The sequence below is a fragment of the Erpetoichthys calabaricus genome, chromosome 3 (assembly GCF_900747795.2).
Source record: "Erpetoichthys calabaricus chromosome 3, fErpCal1.3, whole genome shotgun sequence".
In the NCBI taxonomy this organism is placed as follows: Eukaryota; Metazoa; Chordata; class Cladistia; order Polypteriformes; family Polypteridae; genus Erpetoichthys; species Erpetoichthys calabaricus.
Genome location: NC_041396.2, coordinates 93,926,064 through 93,950,182, shown reverse-complemented (window position 1 = coordinate 93,950,182; position 24,119 = coordinate 93,926,064). Strand labels below are relative to the sequence as shown.

At 42.1% G+C, this 24,119-nt stretch overlaps 1 protein-coding gene across 2 annotated transcripts in view; it reads right to left on the bottom strand.

Annotated features, from left to right (window-relative positions):
• Positions 1 to 24,119, bottom strand: part of klhdc8a (kelch domain containing 8A) — a 59,996-nt gene that overhangs the window by 17,038 nt on the left and 18,839 nt on the right. The window contains exons 2-5 of one of the 2 annotated variants that reach the window (XM_051924621.1): positions 7,949 to 8,406; positions 5,489 to 5,653; positions 2,987 to 3,205; positions 83 to 202 (exon numbers count right to left, since the gene is read on the bottom strand). In XM_051924621.1, the coding sequence (XP_051780581.1) occupies positions 87 to 202; positions 2,987 to 3,205; positions 5,489 to 5,653; positions 7,949 to 8,318 (870 nt within the window). In that variant the 5' untranslated portion in view covers positions 8,319 to 8,406 and the 3' untranslated portion in view covers positions 83 to 86. The remainder of the gene's footprint in view (positions 1 to 82; positions 203 to 2,986; positions 3,206 to 5,488; positions 5,654 to 7,948; positions 8,407 to 24,119) is intronic. The other variant, XM_028797152.2, reaches the window with a different exon arrangement.

The following is a 24,119-nucleotide window of genomic DNA, read 5'->3' as shown; positions in this document are numbered from 1 at the left end:
CCAGCATTGCAGCCAGAACAACTGATGTAGAGTTAATTACATTTTCCAACACGGATAATGCTGAATTTCTATTAATGGTTACCTTGTTAACAGCTCTTACCAAGACCCCCGGCCACAATGATTCTTCCATTTAGGAAACCTGCTGCAAAATCCGCTCTCTTGGTTTTCATTGACACAGAACGCTCCCCCTTCAACCATAGTCCTACAAAGAGATTAAATACAAAAGAGGAAGAAAGAGAAAAGAATAAGCAAGAATGAGAAGAAACTCATCTAAAAGCCCAAGAATCATGGCAGCTGATTCTAGTTGTCCCATACAAGTGACACCGTAAAGTCACAATAATGAGACGTTTATGATTGAGTCTAATATAAATGACATTCTCCATCCATCTTAATCACATTCTGCACTGGGGTAAGGTAAAGCCTGTCCTGGCAGTGCTGGGCACAAGGCAGGAAGCAACACTGGTCAGCATGCCAGGACATTGCATGGTCCACTCACTCGCACATGGGGTCAATTTAGTATCAGCAATTTACCTAACCCACAAGTCTTTGAAATATGGTGGAAAAAATAATAGAGAATCCAAAGAAAAATTCAGACAGACATGTATGTACAAATGGCCCAAAATCAGATTTGAACCAAAGATATGTGGTCTATGCACCAGCAGCGTTAACTTCTCTTGTTGAGGGTGACACAACAGCATTATAGTTATTTGCAAAATATATTTAGCATTGCATATCTTCACACTTCTAGTTTCAGTTTCTTTGTGTTTTTAGCATTTTTTATTTCATTGCACAAATATTTATTTATTCAGCCAAATGTTTGGAAACCTGCTTAATTCAGTATAGGATGGCTTTGTTTATACCCAGCGTCACTCAATACAGGGCAGTCTAAGGTGACCATCTGACCTAACTTGTACATCTTTGGGGTTTATGAATCCAGGCTACCCAAAGAAAAATCCAAAAAGATGAAGGAAGAACATACAGGTGTCAAACAGAAAACTTCTATGCTGGGATCTGAACCACATCTCCTGGAGCTGTGAGGCAGAAATAATAACCACTGAACCACCCAGTACCTAGCAACATGCATAGATTTTATGAGGTTTTCTACTACAGAAAATTCTGGATTTATATGCATGGGTACTTTGTAAAAACACACAAAGGGTCAATTTACCAAAGGGTCAATCTAACACAAAGGTTGTGGGATCTGAGATGACTACTATGTGGAGAAAGTCTCATATGGACACATAGACAAATAGAGAATGTGCAGACTCCACATGGATATTGACCAGGTTGGGATGTGAACCCAGATGTCTGGAGCTGGGAAGCAGCAATACTAAACACTGTTATGTAATGTTATGTGGTTTACTATAAGATATCATTTAAGGAAAGAGGTTAGGAGCATGCGCTTATAGCATGTTGCCGCACCCACCACACAACAAACCATCTGGATTGTGATCCAAGTGCAGCATGTGACACCTCAGCACCACAATGGAACAGTGTGAGGTTTTTTATGGTGGATGGAGTGCCAATCTAAGGACTGTTCAGTCCCTGTACGATCGGTGCCAGAGCTTGGTCCGCATTGCCGGCAGTAAGTCGAACCCGTTTCCAGTGAGAGTTGGACTCCGCCAGGGCTGCCCTTTGTCACCTATTCTGTTCATAACTTTTATGGACAGAATTTCTAGGCGCAGCCAGGGCGTTGAGGGGGTCCGGTTTGGTGGGCTCAGGATTGAGTCACTGCTTTTTGCAGATGATGTTGTCCTGTTTGCTTCATCAGGCCGTGATCTTCAGCTCTCTCTGGATCGGTTCGCAGCCGAGTGTGAAGCGGCTGGGATGAGAATCAGCACCTCCAAATCCAAGACCATGGTCCTCAGCCGGAAAAGGGTGGAGTGCCCTCTCAGGGTTGGTAGCGAGATCCTGCCCCAAGTGGAGGAGTTCAAGTATCTCGGGGTCTTGTTCACGAGTGAGGGAAGAATGGAGCGTGAGATCAACAGGCGGATCGGTGCGGCATCCGCAGTAATGCGGGCTCTGCATCGGTCTGTCGTGGTGAAAAAGGAGCTGAGCCGCAAGGCGAAGCTCTCAATTTACCAGTCGATCTATGTTCCTACCCTCACCTATGGTCATGAGCTATGGGTAGTGACCGAAAGAACGAGATCGCGAATACAAGCGGCTGAAATGAGTTTCCTCCGCAGGGTGTCTGGGCTTTCCCTTAAAGATAGGGTGAGAAGCTCAGTCATCCAGGAGGGGCTCGGAGTAGAGCCGCTGCTCCTCCGCATTGAGAGGAGTCAGATGAGGTGGCTCGGGCATCTGATCAGGATGCCTCCTGGACGCCTCCCTGATGAGGTGTTCCGGGCACGTCTAACCGGGAGGAGGCCCCGGGGAAGACCCAGGACACGCTGGAGGGACTATGTCTCTCGACTGGCCTGGGAACGCCTTGGGATTCTCCCGGAAGAGCTAGAAGAAGTGGCTGGGGAGAGGGAAGTCTGGGCATCTCTGCTCAAGCTGCTGCCCCCGCGACCCGATCTCGGACAAGCGGGAGACAATGGATGGATGGATGGATGGAGTGCCAATCCTTCTATAAACCCTCAAATTTTCCCTATAAGTTGGAGGACCTGCTTGCTGGGCTGGATGCTCATTAACGTCATACCCAGGACAAAGCAATTGCAGGTTAAGTACCTTACTCAAAGCCCCAACAAATGCCTGGAGCTGTGAAGCAGCAAACTAAACACTGCTACAGAAGACCTGCTTAGCCTTTCTAGTCAAGCTAAATGAGAGTTTTGTGAGATATAAGAGGAATCCAAATTTAGAAACATCTCATAATCAATGACCTGGCACAAAACCCTTAATTCAGCTCCCTGGAACTGTAAGATAGAAATAGAAATAGTAACCACTGGATCACTAAAATGTGAAGTGTGCAATAAAAATCGATATATTCATCATTTCACTAAAATATTTTCCACTTCATCCTAGAGTGTTTCCAGCGGCCACTCACCTTGCTGGATATTGAAGATGTTCACATTCTTGGTAAATTTCGGTCGCTGGTGTACACCTCCTTGACGGAGTCCTCCCAGGCAATACAGATTCTCCTGAGTATCCCTCACCAGGCCGGCATAAGCCCGTCTGCAGGGCATGCTGGGAAGAGCAGTCCACGAGCGAGTCTCAGTGTCAAAAGTCTCAAAAGCATTGACTGAGCGCTTGCACTGGCGGCCTCCTGCGGAAGAAGGATCAGGTAATTTTCCACAATAACATCACATGTGTAGCCACGAATGGGCCTGTTAGCCCAACAGGTTAGGGGGGCCCCCCTCATGAAAACTAAAACAACTAGAAGTTTGAAATTGCTTTATGCAAGGGCCATAAAGAATGAATTGATGAACAGTTTGGACTTCAATGATACTATCAGCTGGAAAAAGGGTGGAGTGCCCTCTCCAGATTGGTGATGAAGTGCTGCCTCAAGGGGAGGAGACTTCAGTATCTCAGGGTCTTGTTCATGAGTGAGAGAAGTAGAAAATGGGAGAGTGACAGGTGGAGAGGAGCATCATCTACAGTCTTGCGGATGCCATACCAGTCAGTCATGGTGAGGAGAGAGTGGAGCAGAAGGACGAAGCTCTTAATTTACTGGTTGATCTAAGTTCCTACCCTCACCTCTGGCCAAGAGCTTTGGGCAGTGACTGAAACAACAGGGAAGTGGGTTCAAAAGTTTTTTCTTTTATTCACTCAATATAAAATAAGATTTTCTAAGCTAAAATTCTTAATGTGCCAAAAGCAGAAGTAAAATAAAGAGATAGATAGATAGATAGATAGATAGATAGATAGATAGATAGATAGATAGATAGATAGATAGATAGATAGATAGATAGATAGATAGATAGATCTTTTTTGTCCCAAAGGAAGTATTTAACTTTTTACTGAAGGTCAATAAATAAATATCATAACAAACACCACCACCATCCCTCAAATTCAGACCAGAATTACTAAAAGACAGAAACACTTCCGTCTTGGCTAAAGATACAAAGAGCAGTTACTGTCACACTGAAGCATTATAAAGGTGTATTGCCATTGGGGACCCCAGTAGTGTTTCTTGACACTAGTGTGTCAGAGAGAGGATGTGGAGCTTTGTTCATAATGAAATTCAGTTTTGTCTTCATTCTCTCTTCCCTGCTATTACCTCTTGCAGTATGAAAGTGCATCCCATAACTGAACCTCCCTTCTAAGTTCAATTGGGTTTGATGGGCCTCTCCTGAAGTGGTGTTACTGTCCTAGCATGGGATCACACTGGCCATCACAGAGTTATAGAAAATGTAATGGTGTTAACCGTACAACCTTGATGGATGTACCTTAGATATCAGGTGGCTCTTTCATTTTTGCATTGCACTTCGTAGCTGATAGGTCTTTGATCTGGCATGGTCTCTAGATGGATATTGATGGAAGGGCACAGATAAGTGACTTCTGGAATGCTTCCATATTTGAATATGCTTTGCTTCTCCTTACTCTATTGTTTGGACCAATGACATGTTGCAGTTTATGGGACATCTCCATTCCCATGAGCCTCTGGACCTTATTAGGGCAGACACAACCTTTTACCAATCAGTTTTCAACTTGTGGTCCTGTGCTGGAGCAAAATGTCTGTCTTGGCTTTCCAGGCTCTGCAGTGTGTGCTAATTTAGTTTCTAATTAAGGCCTCAAGTTCCTGTTTCTCTAGTCTTGAATGGTTCTGTGGTCAGTAGAGAAAGCGTAGTAAATGGCACTATTTATGACATTCTACATTGTTCTAACACATTCTCAAACACTACAGAGGTACTGTATATGCCTATTTTTTACATATGAAATAATGTATAGAATACAAAATTTAAAACATCTTACCACACAAGAGTTAAAAGTCCATTCCCATATTACTGTCTAAGCATAAAAACTGATCTCAACACAAATTATCATTGTGGAAATTATGTAGTAGATGCGATCTGTTCAGCTAGTATAACAAAGATATCAGATTAGGTTTCATATTCCATGAAGACAATTAAACATCGACATTGGGATGAATAATGCAATTTTATTTGAAATGTCTGAATAGCTCCAGCAGACCCCCGTGACCCTGTGGTTAGGATGTAGCGGGTTGGATAATGGATGGATGTCTGAAGGTTTATTCTGGCTGGCAGCAGGGGTTGGAGGATGGGAGCCCAATTCTCATCAGGCCCAGGGGTCTGTGGACTTGCGATCCATCCATCCTTAATATGTGGAACAAAATTTATTTCCTTGTTCATAATGATTCAAAGTCTAGCTTTACTTAAAAGGAGTATGGTCAAATCAAATAAGATCTGCAGGCTAGACTAAGCAGAAGAAACTATGTAAGAAGACTGATCAAAAATGAATGTCTTTGGGTTTTTCTAACAATGATAGACTCCCCCATCAGTTCCTGTTCTGCCTAACACAGGGGAATCAGAGTAGTAATTATAATTATGACTATGAGGAACTGAAATAAAACAGAAAAGGTACTCACCAATGACATAGATTTTGGATCCATTTACAAAACTTGTGGCAGCATACCGTGGAGTGGGCATTGGAGGCAGCATGACCCACACATCTTTCCGTAGATCATACTGCTGGAAGAGACTCTGGGGGTACAGATCTCCACCCATGCCACCAACTGCAAAAGCCCGGCCATCTGCATACAGAAAGCAAGCAGGTTAGGAGGTGTGCACCACGGGAGGACTCCCTAAACTCACGGCCAACTTGATGTGGTCTCTGAAGTTAGCAGTAATGAGGTCAGCCATTCATATTCAGACGCCTCAAGTCCTTCCTCATGTCTGACATTTTCCATTAAGCCTTACATTCAAAGCTAGAGGCCTCATCTTAACGATCTTCTCCAGTGGGACTATTCCTTTCTTATTCAGGCACGGATATTTTTATTCGCTCAGCATTTCACTCCAGGCGGTCTATGCCCTTATTGCATACACTATAAAAGTAGGACATTTACTTGAACAGACTGATGCTGCTGTATTTTTGCTGCCATTCTAGAAGCTCACCCTGGGGAAGCTCTGAGAAGAAGCTCCCTTCTGTGCAGCATAAATGGCAAAAAGGCACAGAGTAATCTGTCAAGTGTTTTTTTTTTTAATAAAAAGGTCTATAGCGTATAATATAAAAGCAAAAACATGCCACCGGCCCACTTTTGGAACATTCTTATCTTCCACCTTAGCACTTAAAACATTCATTTTTGAAACCAGCACATTCCAATTCAGTGTTGTGGGATGGCAGAGTCTATCCCAGCATCATCAGGTCCAAGACACGAAAACCTGAAGGGGACATCTAGGTTCAACAGTGTGAGCTTTGAGATGGTTCAATAGGGCTTTCCTGATCCTGGAGATAACCCCAGGGTGGAGTGGCCTCGTGAACTTGATTTCAGAAGTTGGGGCAAAGCCCTACTCACAGGAAGTTAGAGTGGCTAAAGAAGGGTGATAGGATAAAAGAGGGATTGGGAGAAAGCATAAGAATACTGTCATGTTTTGGCATTGTATTTTGTTCTCCAACTTACAGTCTGGGGCACAAACTGATAAGGCCTAGTGGGGCTGTCAGCACTTCTATTTTGTGTAATCTATTTGCTATTTTCTATTCACCCTTTAATTATCTCCCCCATGTTTGTTACATATAAAAAGACAACCATATTAATAAAAATGCATTTCTGTTATGGGTAGCACACCTAGGTGCCTCTCATCATATCAGGACTGGTCATTTTCCACAGTCAGATGCTTTTGATAAGATAAGGAAATTTGTAACTTAGTACAACCATATCTTTTTTGTTCTAATTGTTATAGACACCCAGTTAACCCTAGTTAACACTGCGAATCAGATTTCAACATTTGTAAAACTGGGATGGAAACAAAAATTTCTGACACATGAATTCAGAGGCTTTCTGATATTAGAGCAAGTACTCTTTTCTATAGTATAGAATAGTATAGTATAGTACTCAAGCAGGCTCTATTGTAGGCATGGAGCTGGACAGTCTGACATCTGTGGCAGAGCGACGGGCACTGAGCAGGCTCCTGTCAATCATGGAGTATCCACTGAATCCACTGAACAGTATCATCTCCAGACAGAGGAGCAGCTTCAGCGACAGACTGCTGTCACTGTCTTGCTCCACTGACAGACTGAGGAGATCGTTCCTCCCCCAAACTATGCGACTCTTCAATTCCACCCGGGGGGGTAAACGTTAACATTATTCAAAGTTATTGACTGTCTGTATACCTGCATTGTTATCACTCTTTAATTTAATATTTTCTTTATCAGTATGCTGCTGCTGGAGTATGTGAATTTCCCCTTGGGATTAAAAAAGTATCTATCTATTGTGGCAGACGGCTGGGTGCCACCCGCACCCGGGATGCCCAGGAAGACAGGAGGAGGGTTCATGCCTCCTCCAGAACACGAGAGGGCGACCGCCCTGGTTCCTTTAGGGGCCACGGGTGCAGGGCTTGGAAGCCCAACCCTGTAGGGGCCCGTGGTCTCCGCCAGGGGGTGCCCCCATGCCTGAAGAACCCGGAACCCCAACACTTCCGCCACACCAGGAAGTGCTGGGGGGAAGAAGACTGGGAACACCCGGAGGGCTTCTGGGAACACAGCCAGCACTTCCGCCACACAGGGGAGCGTCTAGGGAGTGTTGGGGATCACCTGGAGCCCATCCGGGCACTTATAAAAGGGGCCGCCTCCCTGCAAAGAAGGACTGGAGTCGGGTGAGGAGTGGACAAGGTTTTGGAGGCAGGAGAGAGGAGGCGGCCTGACGAGCAGGCAGAGAGAGTGAGAGCCTGGACTTTGGGGGAGATTGGTGCTGGAGGCACTGGGTCTGTGCACGTTTAATTGTAAATATTATATATAATAAACGTGTGGTGGACTTGAGAATGGTGTCCGTCTGTCTGTGTCCGAGCAGCCTATCACACTATCTATCTACTGAGCTTTGCTGGTTACTTACCTTTCACTGTCATGGAAATGCCCATTGCTGCTTCTCTCAGCGAACTCCTTTTTCTCCACTTTCCTTCTTCTGTGTTGTATACCTCAACAGCCTTTAGAGGACGCTGGTCCTCCCCGACTCCACCAACTACTAGTAGCAGCTTGCCTAGCACAGCTGTGGCTGCGCCAGCACGAGCCGTGGGCAAGGGTGGCAGGCTGATCCATTGTTCTGCCTCAGGTGTGTACACTTCCAGGGAATTGACTGGATTGCCACTTTCGTCACACCCCCCAACCACATACAGCTGCCCCCGGGCCTCCACGAGAGAATGGTAAACTCGTCCACTAGGCAGGGGTGCTAGGCTCTGCCAAACAAATCCTCCTGTCTCTGCCATGGCAAAAAAAGGCTTCTGATAGCGCTGGTCAGGGCCTCCCAGCCCTCTAACGGTTAAGCATTTCCTGAAATGTTCAGGCTTGAAGAACCTGTTGGTAGAAAAGAAACTGTGAGGAAATTATGGAAGATGTTTGTAAGGAGGGCACACACACAGAAACATGACAAAAATATTTCTTCAAAAAGCCTGTTTGTCTGATGTACAGTAGACTCATGATACTGTGTCTTGGATGGTCCCAGTGGTGACTAGGCTATACTCTTGTCAGTAATTTTCTACACAGAGCCCCAAGTCAACCTATGTGTTTCCTTAAAACCAGTGAATGCTTTGTGGATGGTACAGCAGGTAATGTTACTGCTTCCTACAAGTGTTTGGATGGAATTCCACCTGCCATGTTTAACTACCATATATACTCACCTATAAGTCGGGTCTTGAAACCCAAAAAATTGATCATAAACTCAGACCCCGACTTATACGCCTGTTGAAAAATGCGACACTTAAATTTTTTTTTTCACATCTTCTTGCCTCTTCAAATCTCGCATCAGTTTCTCAGATGCATCAAATTTTGTTGCAGCAACGCAGTTACCAATTTCTTTCACTACTTCAACGACATTTAATTTAAAACGAGCTTCATATTTTCTTCTGATCGAATGCTCCATCGTAAATAAGGGATGCTCTTACGATAAAGTTGTATGAGTGTGTGAGATACAAAAAATGCAAATCAGTGCAAATGTTGCTTCGAAATAGTTTGGGTATTACCGTGTGGTCACGTAGACACAATAGAGAGATAGAGAGTGAGAGCGAGCGAGCAAGAGGTTAAGAGCACATGCTGATACAGCGCATTGCCGTACCCACATGGAAAAAAAAGGCAGTGTGCTCCATGATTACTCTCTCAGGTGGGCGTTAGCATATCATATTCTCTTGGACCAATTGCGTGAGTTTTCCGCATTCGACTTATACAACCGATATTATAAAATACCAGAAATTATACAATAACATCAAGTCCCGACTTATCCGTGGGAGAACTTATCCACGAGTATATTTGGTATGTTTTCTCCCATAGCCAAGAGTCGCCCTAATATCCTGATTCATGTTTAACACTAACATGCCCTGGAAGTATTTGTATGCAGCCAGACATCAACTAGTGCCCTATTTGTGCCTGTAAGGTATCCATTCTACTGAGATACATTTTTGCTTGGCCATCAAGACAATGTTAATGTAGAAAAGAGATGGAAAGATGGATGGTAGAAAGTGAGGTTGGCTTTGGCAAAGACAAACAAAGGTCAGGTACTTCAAGAAAAGTAGAGATGTGAGACAGATAATGTAACAAAGAGTCACAAACATGGCAGAAAAAGGGATGTAAGGCCTATAAAATATTCCACAAAGCAGTCAAGCACCTTCACTAACAAGCCCAGAAGAAGGTCATCTCAAACCAGCCAGTCCCCCAGCTGCTACTGACAGGCTTTGGCCTAGACATGCCAAAAATGGCGAACTGACTTTAAAAGTTCAAAAATGTAAGAAAGTCTCGAATTCCACAAAAATCTCTTACAAGGGAGAGAAACCGTACCAACTCTGGTTTATAACCAGAAAGGAAATGAGAACCTTAATTAAGGAATACTGTATATTTAGTGAGATGCACTGTATGTTCTGATACCTTTCTCCTGTGGCCAGCATTAAATTTTTTAGCAATTTGTGCTATAGTAGCCCTTCTGTGGGTTCAGACCAGACAGGCTAGCCTTTGCTCCCCACGTGCATCAATGAGCCTTGGATGCCCATGACCCTGTTGCTGGTTCACTGGTTGTCCTTCCTTGGACTATTTTTGGTAGGTACTAGCCACTGCATACTGAGAACACCCCACAAGGCCTGCCATTTTGGAAATGCTCTGACCCAGTCGTCTAGCCATCACAATTTGGTCCTTGGTAAAGTCACTCAGGCCCATTTTTCCTGCTTACAAACACATCACCTTCAAGAACAGACTATTCATTTACGGCCTAATATGTCCAATGCTTTGACAAACAACATTGTAATGAAATAATTAATTATTCACTTCATCTGTCAGATGTTTTAATGTTATAGTCATTTAACTGTGCATTAATGCATATATGCAGCATATAGAAGTTCAAGCTTGCTCCTGATATTCACCCTTTAAACTGCACAAGTGGCTCAGTAACTGGACTGATGGATATCTTATTGATTGGCTATATTATCTGTCCTGTGATTCTGTATTTGTGTTTTTTATGTTTCTGCTGCTGTAGGAATTTGAATTCCCCCATGGGAATAATAAAGTTTTATCTAATCTAATCTAATTATTAACAGCTGTAATTTTTGACCAACAGGAGGACATACAGTATATGACTAGTACCATACTGTTCTTCCACTACTTCCAATGTCCTGTTGGTCTTCTCTAGTGCATTTGCCATTATGGGCAAAACAGCCTTAAACTCACTTTCAATTTCTGTTTCTTTTTCTGCTGAACTGATCTGATATTTTATCTTGGCACACTCGAGATTAAAGTAATGCGCAAAGAACTGTGTCAGCCGGTATCCAAGCAACAGTTGTGCATTTGAAGTCAGTAAGGACGTTTTACTTTTATCTTCTAAGCTGAGTTGAGCCATGTAGGTCAGTCATTATTTTGGGACATAAAAAGCAGTTAAAGAGTAAAACAAACCAGAAATTCTGGAACAGTTTGTCCTTTGGAATGAAAAACACATTTTTTTCTCTTAACTTTAATGACAAAATACATGATTGATGAGGAGGTACATACGTACAGGTCTTATTTAGCAGGCTGCTGCTTTTATGGTCATTCAATACTAATGCAAACTTCTTCCAAGCTTTCTCCCAGTTCCCAAATAGGTGTCAGGACTTCATAACAACTCTGTCCTGCCCCATGTGTTTTTTTTTGTTTTTGTCCTCATTTTGTATTAATTATTGTAATATATTTATTTTTAGATGTATTACTTTTTTAATTTATTTGTGATTATTGTATTATTAATTAATTATTTGTTAAGGACTTTGCATTACTTATTTTGTATTGTGCTCCTGTGTTTTAAAAGTACAACCAAGGGTGGTGGGGCCTCCAAGTTCTTGAAGCCAAACATGTAGCAATAGAACAATCCACAGTTGAAAACGTTCATTTTAAATTTTATTGTTGTTTTGGGGGGGACTCGCATGATATTTCAATCCCATGAATTTGTGGGATATGACCCGGATACAGACAGGCAGACACCGTTGGTTCCAAAACCAGCACACGTTTATTATACAATACATTATCAATGAAACACAGCACACAACCCACTTTCAACTCCAAAGTCCAGGCCCCTCACAATGCCTTTCTCTCTTCCAAATCCGCCTCCACTCCTCTCTTCCCGAGCTCTGTCTTTCTGCCTCCTGACTCCAGCCATCGAATGGAGGGAAGCGGCCCCTTTTAAACCCATCCAAATGTGCTCCAGGTGCCTCCCAATGAGTCCCTGCCAGCACTCCCTGGTATGGCAGAAGCACTCCGTATGTCCCTGGTGTTCTTTCCTCCAGCACTTCCGGGTGGGGTGGAAGTGCTGAGGGCCAGGGCTCCTCAGGCATCGGGGCGCCCTCTGGTGGTGACCACAGACCCCTATAGGGTTGAGCTTCCCTGCTCCTTTCCCGTGGTCCCCATAGCCACCAGGGCAGTTGCCCCCTCATAGTCTGGAGGAGGCGTAATCCCTCCTCCGGTTCTTTTGAGCGTCCCGGCTGGGTACCGCTCCCAGCCACTCGACACAAATTACATTACCCTTCCTTCATATACTAACTCAGGAATGTTACAGTTATAGTTATGGGATATCTCCAAATCTGGAACCATGTACTTCTCATAATACCTTGCAGTTACCACCAGCTGGAGAAGTTCATCTCCTATGGGGTCTTAATCAGGAGTGATGTCAAAGGTGATGGAGAGCTTGCCTAATGAATGAACTGCACCAGCAGTTTTAGAAAATGAAAATGTAGATTTACTGGTCAGTCAGCATTTACTTGCAAAACTGACTAAAAGAATGTGCTTGTCAGCACAAGCTGCCAAAATGAGTCACTTGCTGCTGGACTCGCATGGATTCAAATTCTGGTCTATTCACTACCAGTGTGGAGTGTGCAATTGTTTCCTCCTCCTACTCCCAAACTTGTATGTTCAAAAAACTTTTATGTTTCATAAAATATTTAGACCCAAGAGCAGTGCTCCAATTGGAAATAAGCATGTAAGATCAGGAGTGCATATGGTTACACTTGATATTCCATTTTTACTTAGCAGTCCCACTAGTGATAATGTAGCTGCAATGGATAATGGAAGCTTCAAGACATTCCATGACTGTTAATATAGGAGGACCTAGTAGTGTAGAACCATTGCTTCTCCAGAAAGAGACCAGTAAATTGAGGTGGTTTGGGCATGTAATTAGGATACCCCAGAGTGCCTCCCCTTAGTTGTGTGCCAGATATGGTTCCAGCAGGAGAAGGCATTGGACAGTCCCAGAACAGATTGGAGAGGGTGGTTATATCTCCTGACTGTAATTTGAATGTCTAAGTAGTGCAGAAAGAAACCCATGAAGAAGCCTGATCAGCCCAGCTCAGTGTGTTGATACCACAAACCTCTCCAGAAATGGAAAAATGGAATGAAAATTACTATGAACAAGTATGATGATAATTCTCTGTGGGGTGGAAGAATGCTTAATGCTACTATCCTAGAGATCCACAGCCCTGGTGTACTGTGGTTTGAGTATTCAATAAGATTTGCACTCATATAAATAGCATGTTTATGTATATTTCCATTTCTCATTATTATTATTATTATTATTATTATTATTATTATTATCATCATCATCATTATGCTACATTACTCGCTTTTACTTTAGTTATGCATTACTTGCTTTTGTTTCCATTCTTCATGCATCCATAAAAAGATATTTAATGAGCTCTGCTGGGAGAAAGGTGGAGAAAGTTGCTTGTTTTACAGAGACTTCTAGAAAACAGGTGGCAAAACTCCTGGTTAGACACCAAATAATTTATTCTATTGAAACAATATCATCCTAAAGTTACAAAAAGTGTCACCATACCCTGCCAGTTGAGACCCCACAACTGCTGGACCCCAGACATGCCGGAGCACCAGAGCTGCTGACCTGCTCAACTCTGGGACTTTTGAATTGTTGCTTTCCATAACTTTACACTCCTGGCTTCTGCACACTCCTACAGCATCTGGAGAAGACAACAGCTGGAGCACCTGAGTTAACTTCTGTGTTTATCTCTTGTCGAGTTTTATGTTTAGTCTCCTGACAGTGCTTAATTGCAGATTTGTATTCTGAGAGATTCTTTAATACAAGCAAAGTATACACTTATTATTTGTACTGTTATTGATTTGTGTTGTTGTTTTGGTTATTTTGTCATCCTTGTAGCATTGAAATGGCACTATAAGTGGAACAGCACTTCCACAATGTGATTTTAAAAAAGAACTGAACCTTGCTAGTCTGTGAAGCTAGTGCACCCTGCTCACCTGGGTTCAAATTTTGATCCACTTTCTATCTTTGTGGAGTGTGGAATTTCTCCAGCAGCTATTTACACACTTTTGCATTCAATTAAGAAAATACACTGCCTGGCCAAAAAAAAAGTCGCCACCAAAAAAAAGGTCACACACTAATATTTCGTTGGACCGCCTTTAGCTTTGATTACGGCACGCATTCGCTGTGGCATTGTTTTGATAAGTTTCTGCAATGTCACAAGATTTAGTTCCATCCAGTGTTGCATTAATTTTTCACCAAGATCTTGCATTGATGATGGTAGAGTCTGACCGCTGCGCAAAGCCTTCTCCAGCACATCCCAAAGATTCTCAACTCTGGAACAGGGTAAATCTGGACTCATCAGACCACATGACCTTCTTCCATTGCTCCAGAGTCCAATCTTTATGCTCCCTAGCAAATTGAAGCCTTTTTTTCCGGTTTGCCTCACTGATTAGTGGTTTTCTTACGGCTACACAGCTGTTCAGTCTTAATCCCTTGAGTTCCCTTCGCATTGTGAGTGTGGAAATGCTCTTACTTTCACTATTAAACATAGACCTGAGTTCTACTGTTGTTTTTCTTCGATTTGATTTCACCAAACGTTTAAGTGATCGCCGATTACGATCATTCAGAATTTTTTTGTGGCCACATTTCTTCCTCGAAGACAATGGGTCCCCACTATCTTTCCAGTTTTTAATAATGCGTTGGACAATTCTTAACCCAATTTTAGTAGTTTCTGCAATATCCTTAGATGTTTTCTCTGCTTGATGCATGCCAATGATTTGACCCTTAAACAGACTAACATCTTTTCCACGACCACGAGATGTGTCTTTCGACATGGTTGTTTAAGAAATGAGAAGCAACTCATTGCACCAGTTGGGGTTAAATAACTGGTTGCCAGCTGAAAGATAATCGCCCATGCAGTAATTATCCAATAGGAAGCTCGTACCTATTTGCTTAGTTAAATCCAGGTGGCGACTTTTTTTTTGGCCAGGCAGTGTATTTAGACTTAAAAGCAGTAGTCCAGTTTGCATAAAAACCAGCATACAAGATTTGGTGTGCAAATGATTACACTTGACAATCCATTTTGTTCTCCACACCCATTTGTGATAACATAGACAATGATGGTGGCTTCAAGACACTTCTGCTCCTACTAGAGCAGTCCAAAAATGCCTTGAGGATACACTTATCAATCACACAAACAAGTTTGTGAATAAATGAACTTTATGAGTCTTTATAGGTCTTTATGAGGGTAGGTGGTAAGTTATAGTACATGCTTGTTGGACAAGTTCACTGTAGAAATGTGGCATCATGCTAAAGAAGAAAGCAATAGGAAGGCTCTCATATTTCACAAGAAGTTTTGGAAGGCCTAAAGGAAAAATACCAAAGGAGGTTCTGAAGACCATAAAACAGGCCATCACATATTATATATATGTTAACTCTCTCCTTCCTCTAAAGAGATGTGGCATTAAAACACTGGGTAATGTCTCAGGACACATGCCAATGAATCTCAGAATTTGGGCTCCATTCACAGTGTTTTTTGATGCCTTCACCCAGGGTTACTTAAAAGACTGGGATACACTTTTTTAGGAGAAGGTAGGTTATGTGAGTTGGTCAAGGTCATAAATTGAATCAGATTCAAGGACTGAAACAGTAAACTTGGCACTTAAGGTCCATGACACTTGGCTACCTTGCCAATCAGACACAAACAGTCTGCTCTGATTTCAGTATTCAGTACATCTTCTCCCTTTGGGTGGATGATCACCATATATTAGAAATCCTCTGTGAAACAATTGTGAGGCCATTAAGTTTGGTTTAGGCCAGGATGTCAACCATGGCTTAAGTGTACTTTTTTTGAGGATACTGTATTTCTGTTTTTTTTATATTTAGTTTTTAGTGTTACAAATTATGTTTTTGATATCTCTATATTATATATTCTTTTTAGTTCTATGTGTTATGCATATGTGTCTCAAAGCAATATCCTTTGTGTTCTGGGTGAAATCAACAAACAGCTGATCCATCACGACGTCACTGCTGAGGGACCACCACCAGTCTGTATATTATGACTGAGGGTTAAGGTCCTTCAGGGTGTCATTGAATATTTTGAAAATAGGATCAGTTTTTTAAGTATTTTTTTTAATTTTGTGCTGTTTATTTGGATTCTGGTCTTGGAATACAAGATGGATTTCTTTGCTTTGCTTTTTTTAGGCAAATGATTTTTGATTATTTTTTGCTTCTTTTTTCCCCTGCATTGTCTTTTAATCATTCAATTTATTATTATAAATTGTTTAATAAGTGCTTCAAATATAAAGGAACTCAGTTTTGTTTTTGGCATAAAGACCAGTTATCTTTGATAAAATGTTTTGAGATGTCTCAACTTTAAAAGCTTGAGACCCATTTAGGGCTTATGATGGCCAGAAAGCCTGTCTTTAGAATTTGGAGCCTAGGATGGGATGAGGCTTGCCTCTGGGGTCCACACCTAGTAGAATACTGGTCTGACTTTAATTAATTTTGTGTCTTGCACCATTATTCTTGCAAATTTGGTGCTGATGACTCATTTCAACACTTAACTTTGCTCCTATCACTTCATTAACATATGCAGTATTGACATACACTGTCACACATGCATGCTCGAGGGTCATCTTCTGGGAACTACCACCCAGGGACATGATCGTTGCCTGTCTTGTCTCTTTTTTCACTCACTTGCCTGAGAAGATGCCCAATGAAGGTAATTGACTCTGCCCATTCTGGTCCACGGACTATGAGAGCAGGGTGAACCAAAGGAGGTGTCTCATTCAGGCCCAAACAACCTGCTGGATGGAGGTCCATCCTGAAGCCTGACTACTCTTCAGGACCTTTTCACAGCAGCCAATGTCTAAAGCTGCATTTTGTTGCTTTTTTGCCATTATGCACCTGTGATTTTGTTCTGAATTATTATTTCAGTAAAACATGGTGACCTGGTTGGCATCCCAACATTTCATATGGACTTGTGTTTTCCTCTTGGTCGACAACACCACCAATATATGTTCAGATGTTTGTTTGCAGTACTACTAATATTGTCACGTCTATAGCGTACAGCAATAGCATACAGTGAAATTTGTACTTTCATGTCCAATCAACATGCCACATCATTACACTCCTGCATTATTATAACAAGAATGTATTCAATTTATGTTGTAAGCCACTAAGGGGCGTACCGCCACCCTAACCCGGACACAAACTGGTAGGACACAGGTTCAAGAGAACACCCGGTTTATTTACAGTAAACTCACTGTGCACAAGTCACCAACACAACGGCCCCTTCTTGCCGTCAGTCCTTCTCCCTCCACTCCTGCTCAGGCTTTGTCCTCTCCTCCTGACTCTGGCCAACTTATGGAGTGAGGTGGCTCCTTCTAATAGGGCGCCTGGACGGACCCCAAGTGCCTAACGAGCTTCTTCTGGACACACTTCCGGGTGTGGCGGAAGCATGACCAAATAAGGCCTTGGAAAGGTCCATGCGCCCCCTGTCGGTGGCCACGAGTTCCAACAGGGTTAAGCTCCCTTGCTCATAACCCATAGCCCCACTGGAAACCAAGGGGGCTGCCCTCTATCGGCCCAGTGGAGAAACTGTGCTGATAATACTCTCTTCCCAAGTCCTTCCACACCTTTGGTGTCCTGGCCGGGTAAGGATTCTGGCCACCTACCACAATGTGTTCCCTGAATAGCATGCATGCATGCATTTTCCAACCTGCTGAATCCGAACACAGGGTCACGGGGGTATGCTGGAGCCAATCCCAGCCAACACAGGGCACAAGGCAGGAACCAATCCCGGGCAGGGCGCCAACCCACCGCAGGACACACACAAACACACCCATACACCAAGCACACACTAGGGCCAATTTAGAATCGCCAATCCACCTAACCTGCATGTCTTTGGACTGTGGGAGGAAACCGGAGTGCCCGGAGGAAACCCACGCAGACACGGGGAGAACATGCAAACTCCACACAGGGAGGACCCAGGAATCCCTGAATAGTATAAAACTTTTTAAACTAATTTTGAAATATTCCTACAGAACTCAAATAATAACAACTTACACAGCCATATTGTGCTACTTAACACAATAATCTCAGACCACAGTTACATTTTTGTGATCACTGCAGCATGGCTCCTGGCACACATTGTAGTGGTCAATTGTTTTGCCTTCCAGTAATACTGGACGTATATGGCACCTTCTGTGATTTTGTCCACTTTTTCTTATATAAGAAGTTGTTTCAAGTAATGTGGCTTGTGGTGTTTCACTCGCTACAGCTGCTGTAGCTGCTTGCCCTACTTTACCTTTAACCTCTGCCCCTCTACAATTTCCTTTTCAGAACATTCATGATCTAATACATTCAAAGTATCACTCTACACTTCCTCGCTCTGTTCTTTGTTTGCCTCCCCGCTGCCTGCTTCTGGGTCACTCTCAGACTGTTCATCTGCAATCAATGACAGGACTCCTTCAAGAGCGTTGCAGCATTTCTTTTATCTCTTACCTCCCTAAACTCACAAATACCTAAATAATAAGTAGCAAGACTAAAGCGGAGCTGTAATGGGCATATGCAGATACAAAGAAATCATGATAAAAGTTTATTTTGCTTGAGTGTTGTTTATAAATGCAGCACTTAAAAAGCTCACATAAAAATACAGACACTTTGCTGCATTCAGGTCGCTAGGGACCCTATGTGTTTTAGATGAATAACTAATCATAATGAAATTATTTTAAACTGTTTTGTCAAATTTTTAGTTGTAAATTTTTGCAGATGAAATGAATGAGGCATACCTGGGGAACTGTGTCCACACTGTATTATATAACCTCTTGAGAGCTGTCAACATAATGTTATGGGTCTCTAATTACCAGAGGTATATCTGCTAGGGTTAAATTGTACTATTATAAACCAGGAAGAGGATGAAAAATCTCATTTTTGAATTGGGGAAAAAAAAACTTCCTTTCTCATCCATAAAAATGCATTGGGGCTATACACCCCTGAAAGAATTTAAATGGAGAGATATTGAAGAAAAATGGCTGTGGCTCCTCACACTACAGGGACATTTAAACCAGCACAGTACAAAATGAATGGGCTGGGAGGCATAAAGTCATAAATACAAGAAGAGAAGGAGAGAAGCATGTGGAGGGCCTAACATGATTACAGCCCATTGCAATGCAATACTGGAAGAAATCTGCAGCAAAGGAAAAGATGGAACAGGAGAGATGAATGAAGAACATGCAGAGAGAAGACCCAGGATTAATGTGTGTGGTCAATAGTGTTTTGTGTTTTCTTTACTCTAAAAAGCATCTCCACTGGTAATGCTCCAAAACTTAAACAGTTATTTTCCTGCTGTGGGTTGTGTATAACTGTGTCATTTAATTTTAGAAGCAAAATGAATTTAGGATTGCATAAAAGACACACAATGTTACTATGGGCTTATAGGTGGAAGCACAATGCCTGACCTGCACAGTCCTGAATGAGATACTTTACAGATGACCACAAACAAAGCTGTGAGAAACATGATAGAGATTGATCACTGCGCAATCAAATCACATTTGTAAGACTTGCTGCCGAGACAAAGATGCATGGCATTCCCCTCTGACAAAGTGTGTAATTCAGCAGTTCGTTACTAAAATGTAACTTTTCATAAAATTTAAATTATATTAAATTTATATGTTGTGGAAAGTAGGGGGTCACTCCTGCACCCCAAACCCAACACAGTCAGACACAGGATACAAGTTAAAAGCACAAAGAGCCTTTATTGTGGGAATCTCTTCTTATAACAAGTGTTTCCCACTACTGCCACACTTTTTATTTTAGCCACCCCAGAAGTACTTCTGAACTGCACTACAGGGTTAGGTGGAAACCCCATGATGCAGGGCTGTTCAGTCCTCACAGCACGCCCTGGTGGCACCCATGGTACCCAAAAGGGCTGAGTTAAAGAACTCTAAGTCCCATGATGCCCTGTTGGAATCCGGGGCACTGCTGCAACCCAGATGGGCAGACTTCTAGCATTCCAGGGAAGACAAAGTCCTAAAGATGCTGTCTTCCCCCATTCTTTCATCTTTTGGTAATCACAGCTGGGTAAGAACGTTGGCTGCCCATCACAGTGTATATTTATGGTAGTAAATGACAAAAATGATTAATATCCATCCATCCATTTTCCAACCCGCTGAATCCGAACACAGGGTCACGGGGGTCTGCTGGAGCCAATCCCAGCCAACACAGGGCAGGAAACAATCCTGGGCAGGGTGCCAACCCACCGCAGGACACACACAAACACACCCACACACCAAGCACACACTAGGGCCAATTTAGAATCGCCAATCCACCTAACCTGCATGTCTTTGGAATGCGGGAGGAAACCGGAGCGCCCGGAGGAAACCCACGCAGACACAGGGAGAACATGCAAACTCCACGCAGGGAGGACCCGGGAATCGAACCCAGGTCCCCAGATCTCCCAACTGCGAGGCAGCAGCGCTACCCACTGCGCCACCGTGCCGCCCAAAATGATTAATATTACAGATACAAAAGAAATCTAACAAAATACTATGCACAAAAAATAAACACTCATGACACAGACCAATTTTGCAGATTCAGATAATGGAGGTGTAGTTATGAAATGAAATCCCCTGTGAACAGCCTCCTGAAGGTTATGTAAGATTTGTCCTATAGTGATGATTAATATGTGAAGATTAGTAGACGTTGGGAGGGTTACCAAACAAAGACGTTTTCCAGCCCAGATGAATTCAAATGAACAAGCGGGCAGAGGACAAGAACATAAATCAAGAGAAAACTCTAAACCTGATTGGTGTAATTGTAATCTAATTATGCAGTTAAGCCTTGAAACAAAAATACATCACCAATTGTGGTCCTGTCGGCTTGTTATGGCTCATTTTTAAAAACTATAGCGCACTCATCTTTCACCCAGCAGCCCTCACAGCAAACACTGAAGCTGCCCAATAATGTAGAATTGCAGGGATTGATGGGAGTTGCAGTCCATTTAATTAGCAGGGCTACAACATCATCTGAGGTTTTCTGCAATAGGTGGTAAAATTCTCAAAATAATTTTCAATTAATTATTGATGACAAACCTGTGAATATGCAGATTCACAAACCATATAACTGCAAATTGCAAGGGCCGACTTGGATTTTGAAAAATGTTTAGGAAGCCTTTGTGCTTAAGTAAGGAAAACATTTTTTTAAAGTGGAGGTTGGGTATTTGTGAAAATGCAGTATTTAATGTGAACAAAAATATTATGATATATGACCTGGTTGTTTTTTAGTTTGTATCTGTATATAATTGGAGGTGGTGTGTTACAATTTTTTTTAAATTAACTTTAAAGGTGGCAACATGGATATTGTCAGGTAGCTTCAGAAGGGATGATCATGTATTGCTCACACATATTATATACAACAGAAAGTAAATATGTGCATGCCCCTCAAGGATGACCAAAAGGTGTTTGTTATAGTAGCCACAGTATATACTGCTGCCACACCTACTGCCAATTGACAAATGATTTTCATTGCTATTGACATCCTTTGCTCCACCTTTTGATACTGATTGGTCATTTGGTATGATTGACGCATGCTCATTAATTGAAAAGCAATATACTTGGAGCAGCTGCTAAGCCAAATGCAATCGGTTTGCTTTACTAATAGCTAAGACATGTACTATGGATGTGAAATACTTTTGTATTACATTTTAAACTGGCACAATAATTGTGTGCTGTAGTGAAATGCAATTGATCATTTGGTTATGTTTTTAATTTTGACACAATAAAACCATGTCAAAATAAAAAGAAGCTCCTTTTACATATGTACAGTATTGCATTGTTGTGTACTTGACAAGTTGGAAAGCATTTAGTATTGGCAAGATTAATAATCTTCTGTCTTGTAGAGCATAATAAAGCCTCAATAGCTTCTATGTCAGAGACCACAAAGAACTGGAAGAACAGAAAGACATGGTTATAGCGGCACCAACATCGGTAAAACGCATACATGAGAGATCTAATAACAGAACATCCATTCAGAGTAATCATGTATTGTATTCCCATCCATCCACTTCATCCAGCTTTAAGGTCACAGGGAACTGGGCATAAGATAAAAAACCACAGACAGGGTCACCAGTGCACCTAATGTGATCATTTGTGAACTGGTAGCTAGTGCTGACACATTGTTCAAACTTCAAATTGGTGTACAAGTTGAATAGCCCTGTACAAAGTTCCATTAAACATGGCGCCCTGCCTCTCAGATTTGAAAGGCTCACTGAAGCCTCTCAAAACTGAAGAAGAGAAGTCTTCACATGAAGAGACAGAGAAATTCAAATTCATGTCTCTCGTTTCACTTCCCTAAAAATGTTTTCTAGTGACAAATAATAACAAAATGTAGGTTTCTCTTAAGCCCCGTTGTTGCCATGGTAACAGTATATATAACCCACACACCCTTGACTTCTTCAGTCAGGCATACGCACAATATGTAAAATACCAAATGAATTGGCGTGATGACTTGGAAGTCAGTGAAGCCTCCAATAATAAGAACTCACATCAACAGCTTGTCAGCTTTCCATCTGCTCAAGAAAAAGACGCTCCTTTTCTGCAACACTGGGAGTTAATTTGCTAAAACAGCGTTTTAGCACTGTGACGGATTGGCACGCCTTCCAAAGTGGGATCCCGCCATGCACCTGGCACTGCTGCCATAGGCACACTGCAGCCTTGATTTTGATTAAGCGGTTCAGACAATGTATATCCTGTATGTATATTTTATTCACCTTTTTCTTTACTGTGGCTAACATCTCACATTCTAAACAAATACATGTTGTCTGGAATTGGCAGTCTACAACTGAGAGTGTATCCTTGAGGGGGAGAACATAAAGTAGCAATTAAAAAAAAATAAAAAATTTATATATATATATATATATATATATATATATATATTTATAGTGGTTCCCCCCTGCTCACTTCACTCGCTAACCCCCTCCCCGCCCCGGCCTCCGCTACGTGCCAGCCAGCTACGTGCCAGCCACTTTGCGTCTATGCCACTCGCGTTGGTGAAGAGGGGGCTGAAACCCCCTCTTAAATGGTGATACAATGGGAAACAAATAATTTTTTTTACCTCTTCTTTGCTCGATCAGCTGCTGGCTTGCTGCTGCTGCTGCTGTGCCGCATGATCTACATCTCGTGCGGTGCTTCAAACATTCAACAGCCTGTACAGCAGCTGTCCTACTCTTTGTCTTTTATTTCCAGCCCTGGGCATGGTTAAATCTCTTGTCACAAAGTCTCGCGAGACACAAGTTTTTGATATTTTTTAGTTTATAATTTAAAAACGGAATAAGAATCTGAAAATCTAATGACATCACGTTAAAATTCGATAAATTCTGAAAAGAATGATACCAAACATTTATATGCAGGTTTTAAAATAAGCCCGATTTAAAGTGTGACAAAAAACATGACACAAAACATCACATAAAATCGTTGCACAAAATCACTGCACTTTTATGCTTAGGATTTTATAGATATAGAGTAGATATATAAAACAAAATGCAGATCTCAACCACTATACTTTGTTGGCTATACATGTTATTTAACCCTTTGTCTGTAAGATTTTAGGTGCAATTTGCTAGTGACTTTTTAATGAAAGTTCATATAAAGAGTTACATGCAAGTAAGCATTTAATGACAGTTATCACTGTTTGACTGGTTCTGGTGTGGAAAATCTTCAATTTTTGAACTGCAGACCGTTTACATTAAATTTTAATTATTTTGCTCAAACAACCCAGAACGAACTGAATTTACAGGACTTTAATTACAGGCATAGTAAACATCCTTTTATATTGTACTTGATTAATGATTAATGCTTTTGTTTCAGTCAGTTTCTTTTCCAATTAGTTTATGACCTGGGATTGGGAAATAAGCACAGCTACCATAGAACCTTTTTTAATAAATTTCTGTCCTGCAAATGGATGGATGCCGAAGAGACAGAAATTACCAAATTAGTTTACAGCTTGAGAAAGGAAGGACTGTGGAGGTACTTAAAAGATCAAATGCTATCAACAAAGTCATTCGTCACCAGGGCAAGATAGCCAACCAAATGTGTGCAATGTCACATGTCCCAGAATTAAACTTGTGCATTTTAGCATAAATAGGGCTGATCTGACGGACCAAAAAGGAAGAATTAAAAATGACAGTGGTGCAGTGGTAGTGCTGCCGCCTCGCAGTTAATAGACCTGGGTTTGCTTCCCGGGTCCTCCCTGTGTGGAGTTTGCATGTTCTCACCGTGTCTGCGTGGGTTTCCCCTGG